Source organism: Pocillopora damicornis, chromosome 3 (assembly GCF_964200805.1).
Source record: "Pocillopora damicornis chromosome 3, jaPocDami1.2, whole genome shotgun sequence".
In the NCBI taxonomy this organism is placed as follows: Eukaryota; Metazoa; Cnidaria; class Anthozoa; order Scleractinia; family Pocilloporidae; genus Pocillopora; species Pocillopora damicornis.
The window spans coordinates 30,861,493-30,866,895 of record NC_142672.1 but is presented as its reverse complement, the minus strand read 5'-3'; the positions used below and the strand labels follow the sequence as shown (position 1 = coordinate 30,866,895).

The following is a 5,403-nucleotide window of genomic DNA, read 5'->3' as shown; positions in this document are numbered from 1 at the left end:
TTTTAGAGCTTTTTAGAACTGTATTGATTAATGTAAAAAAAACGTTTTCTTTTCTTTTTTCTCTTCTTTTTATTTTTTTTTTTGTTTTCGTTTTTGAATTTTGTATTTTTTTTTTTTGCTAAATTTATTCGACACAACCTTTTAGCGACATGACTTTAAGAGTTCCGACAAAAATTTAAATGTTCGTCTGTAATGAAATAGAACCAATAATGTTCCAATTGAATAACCGAAACCAAGGAAGCCAATAGACATGTTGGGGAGCCTCCTTGGCTTTGAAACATATTCGTTAAGTCATACTACACAGGAGAACAAGGTTTGGAAGAATTACCGAGTACACTTGATATCAATGTGGCCGATGTAGTGGCACTAGGCCGGAAAGTAGCAAAAACAACGAAGGCAACTGAGGATATGGAAATATACAGGGTTGCTTGGAACATCTCTGTGTATCCCGCCACGTTTTCTATCATTGAATACATTTACCAGCATTTGCGAATCAACCCTCTTGTTTCTTCTTAATCCATTGCCGAGTTTTACCTCCCTAACTAACTCTTTCATCATCCGTTAGCAGTAGTGCCAGTGAAAGCTAACATTCCTCCACGACGACATCGGTGCCACTCAAAGTCCCACATTTTAGAAATGACATTGACGTCCGAGCTTCGAGCGGGCCAAGGGATTGGGGCATATCAGCATCGACAAACCTGTAAAATGTTGCAACATGTTGCAATGTGTACGTTTGGCCAACATCTCCAAACACCATCGAACAATGTCGCAGCATTTGACAAGGTCTTGGAATTTTATCATTATTTTATTCTAATTTGTTCAATCTTTTCACTTCTATTCTAATTCACTGTGGTTCTACTATTCCCTTTTTTATGGAGCTCTGCTGTATTACGCGTGTGCACAGGACAGACATACTTGTATATTGCTTACAAACATAATTTTTGAGTTATTTCGACGTTTTGGTCAAATTTTCACACGGCATACGGTTTCCTTTGAATTAAGGATATTTAGATTTCTTACGCCGGAGTGTTATCAAAATTTTTCCTTGAATAGTTAAAAGCGGCATCTCGGCGTGAATGAGTCTTCAAAGCTATAGTTCGTCTTGGGTATATGTACATAAACTCGAACTCGTACATATTCTGGTCACGAAAACCAACAAGTGCTTCTATCTTCTCTTGATCCCTCCTAATATTGTTGAAACTTTTTAACCAAAGAGAAAATTAGGATGTCTTCTTAGTATCCGCAGAGAACTGCGGTGAATTGAGTGAATTAAATTCCTCTCCCTTGTTGTAATACACTGCATCATATCTTCTCGTCTGACCTCTGATGCTTTCAGCATAAGATGGTGGGGCTGAAAGAAAAAGTAAGTCGTGATTAGGGGAGCATGATCAAGGTAGTTGGGCGGGTGCTTCATCGGAAAGAAGGGACAGAAACGTTTGGGGCAAAACAACCTGAAATAATGAAAAGATTTTGGGTAAATGATCAATAAATAGAAAGAAAGAAAGTACTGTGCGGTTCCACTCCCAAGGAATGAACTTCTGGCATCTTTTCGAGGGGGTTTCTGAAATTGTCTGACGAGTAACCCCGTCACTTTATAGAGGTGTATCCGGAAAGTAAGACTTTTAACCTTCTTCATTAAATGATATCATACCGTCAGAGTGTTCCATAGACGTAGACGGGAATCCCATGAACGTGACGCCTGATGATATCGAAGAGTTGGAGCCTTTTTGGGATGGTCTGCGAGATGTACTCACTTGGCAGGGAATGGAGCCGATGGTGATTGGTAAATGGACACAGAAGTTTACGGATCCTCGTATCAGCAGAGTGGACTAGAAGAACAGATTAGGAAATAGAAAGATAGGAGTAATTAAGTTGAAATTGACTCTTGCATTGGGTCTGTTTAACTATTTTCTGTGGTCAGAGGCGTTTTAGAAAACTCACACCACTTTCGCGGTATGGCTCAGAAACCAATCACTGATTGTCACTCGTTTTTTACTAAAATTTTTCTCCAGACATCTCTTACTACCTTCTTGCTTGTATCCCAACTAAGTCGAAATGCACTCTATTATTTAACATTAATATTAATTACAGCCATGAGTTAATTTTTTGCAATTTGTAAAATTATCTTCACCGTAAGCCAAGGAAAAATAGAAAAAAAGAAAGAAATATAGAAAATAAAATCCAGACATGACCGACGATGATTAAGATGGAGCCCGGAAGAGTGCAGGCGGGGTGCCAACGAGATACTTGAAAAGTTTAGATAACGTATTTCAAGATGATTCGTGTCTGTTTTGTCTGAGAGTGTCTTTCGGTTATTGGAACCCTGGAAAAACAACTGTGAACATGGAAAATTTACCTTCATCTGGTACGAAATCTTTATACACCTGCAGTTCTTCATAGTTGGCGTTAAGGATGGGATGAGAAATGGCACCATCTCAAAGAAGTCATGTCCGTCTGTGTTCGAGGTCTTATTGAAAGCTTTTGTGATAGTTGCGATAGTTTCAGCACTGAAAACCTTTTTACCTAGAGAGAACGGAAAAAAGTAATTCGTTCATGCTAAGTATAACTTGTTAAACGAACTACCGTACTTTGCTTAGCACCGCGTCAGCCAATGAACGTGCGCTAAGGGAATAACTCTGTTGTGAGAAATACACTGAAGGTCGAATGTTCCACCCACCTCCAGATGCGACGAATACAGTGTCCTTAATGAGCTCTAATTCCACTCCAAGAATCCTGTGTTTCGACTGGTTGTTAGCGTACACTGTCACTGTCATAAGTTCACCTCCACAATAGGCTGCTCTGTCTGTCCTGACTGTGACACTCAGTGGCCCAGAGACACAGCACAGGCAACCCATTGTCCGGTCTTCCTGGATTTGAGCTGGGCGCTTAAAGCGAAACAAAACATGACATTGATATCTCTATTTTCAATCCAAATTTCGTTTTAGTTCAACACAACGAAACTTAGGAACAAGGGAACCTATGCATCACCTATGGCGATGGTCCGTTGTCCTCTGGGACAAAGCTGCGTCTTGAGCCCCTCCCCACCGCCTCGGTCATTACTAAACGGCAAAAGGAAAATTTCCCATTTTAAGATAGCACAGGACGAAATTGCAAGAATCCGTAAACGGAAACGTGGCAGAAACATGTTAAACCGTTCTGGAAACACGACGGATAACCTGTGTTTCCGTTACCGGTTTCGTGACGTTTTCTCGCGTTTCCGTTGCTGCGTATACAACGGAACCGGACCACTTTTTGTGCATGTTAAACATAACGGAAACATGGAGTTGCATGTTTCCGCCACGTTTCAGAAATACGGAAACATGTGATTTCGTCCTGTGTAGGTGTCAAAAGATTAAGCAACGAGGTTTGCATGTGTGTGTGGGTGTGTTTGTTGGTTTTTCTATTTTTCGCGCCTCGGAGTTACTCTTTCGCGCTCTCTTTCCATCTCCATTTGAACGAATGGTGTTCCGAGTTCAAATTCTTTACCATCAGTATTACCATTAATAGTGTAGCCATGCGCTTTATAATTACATATTCATGTAGTTTACATTGTACTGAATGATCGGTGCATGATCTTACGAGAAACTCCGGCTGATTAACATCAATCCTCTCCGTGACGGTGAACGGTTCTACGATCTTAATCTCATCTTTCCACGGCCGATCAAGAATGGCCTTGAGCCAGTATTTCACGTGGCCATGTTTTCCTTCAAATGTGGTGGGAAGGTTGTCTTCTGGGAGCCGAACCTCGAATGGAAAGGAATGCTCCCCACTGGGCAAGACTGGATTTGCGCCGATTTGACCCGGAACTATTAAGAGATTCATTTCATAGTAGAGTGAAAATAGATTCCTTAACGCCGGCTGTGTACTTTCAGTAACATATTACAGATGACGTACGTCTACTAACAAGATGTGTTACAAACAGAACAAATGGCACGCGAGGCGCAGCCGAGCCTGTCTCTGCATTTTAGAGATCGACAGATCTTACCCGAAAGTTCTGATCAAGAGCGAATGTAATATCGATTTTACAAGCTAACTCTAAGTGGTTAAATTGAAAGTACTCGGAGATGACATTTGCTTTGGAAACGTATTTTTGCATGAAGTCAAGGAGAGCCTCGAGGGGTCGAATATGATAACTTGTTGAACAAAATCTTTTAATCCAACCCCCTGAAGACTTAAAGATCTCAACAGAATGTTGTGCTTTTTTATTTCTTTAATTTGCCGTCAGTGTCTGCAAGCAAATTTTCTTCAGTCATGAAAGTTATCAAGTATCATTCAAGTGAATAAGAATAAAGAGATATCAGTTCACAGTGAATTATAAGCTGCCATAAACAGCATTATATATTTGAAATATGCCCAGCAAAGCATTTGCAACTGAATATTAAGATAGCCAATGCAACAAACCGCAAAGTTCAGTTGTATATTATGCGACAATGCAAAATCGAAGTGACTTTTGACTCAAGAGCCAGCTGATTTTCACCGATCAAAATTGCGATCAATGATGCATTTTAAAACACCCGCAGTATTCAATATTTACAAGCTAAGTACAGTGGCTTCTTACCCTTTCCATAAACTGTTACTGCAATGTTTAAATACTGCTGGTAATTCGAGTAATCAAGCGTTCCAAGTCGCTTCTTTCTCGCCGCCTCGGACCATGAAACCTTTGCTTCCCCATAAAACTCGATGCGAATTTCTCTGACCGTCAGTTCTTCATTTGTCTTCAAATATACGTCGCCGTACACAACATCTCCCGGATAAAAACATCCATCCCCGTAAATTTCAACTGCAAACAACTCTATACTTTCCATGATAGTTCTGTACACTACATGGTAAAATTTAGCTTGAAGATTGAGCTGTCAAACGAAGGTTTTTGATTGCAAAACGTTTCCTCAATTGCTTGCTCTTAAAAGTCGCGTTTAGACATATTCGCTTGTAATCCTTGATGACAACATATTATGTATAAAGAGACAGAGCCGCTAGAGCGGAGAACTTATACAGAAATTTGCATATTCTAATTTTCACATATTTGCTGATGGGTAAAAGAGCTTGGAGACCTGATCGCAGCTGAAACAAAAGAAGCCTCAAGCATACGTTGTTTAGATGAGTTTCTCTGGGTAATGGAACAAAGTGGCTTTCCACTTCGATACGATTTTTTGGAGGAAAATAATCTCAATCATTAAGGCGGCTGTCGCATATTAATAATACCAATAATAATAAAAATATTAATAATAATAATAATAATAATGATAAGGACAACAACAAAGCGGTAAGCTACTTCATCTTTCCTAATACAGGAAATCAAGTCTCCATAACTGTCAAGCAATTATAATATATCTGATCTTAAAGTAAGAAAAACACGCGGACAGTTGAACAAGAACATTATCAAAATTCCCTAATATGGAGAGA

At 39.6% G+C, this 5,403-nt stretch overlaps 2 protein-coding genes across 2 annotated transcripts in view; one reads left to right on the top strand and one right to left on the bottom strand.

Moving 5' to 3' along the window:
- The window catches only part of LOC113680733 (EGF and laminin G domain-containing protein), a 438,917-nt gene that overhangs the window by 77,786 nt on the left and 355,728 nt on the right, over window positions 1-5,403 (top strand). The window lies entirely within an intron of this gene.
- LOC113665081 (arrestin domain-containing protein 3) lies at window positions 787-4,980 on the bottom strand. The gene is made up of 6 exons (XM_027180734.2): window positions 4,559-4,980; window positions 3,580-3,806; window positions 2,678-2,885; window positions 2,357-2,523; window positions 1,652-1,829; window positions 787-1,351 (listed from the first exon to the last, which is right to left on the bottom strand). Exons 1-6 carry the CDS (start codon window positions 4,803-4,805, stop codon window positions 1,221-1,223), a joined length of 1,158 nt encoding a protein of 385 aa, XP_027036535.2. The 5' UTR covers window positions 4,806-4,980; the 3' UTR covers window positions 787-1,220.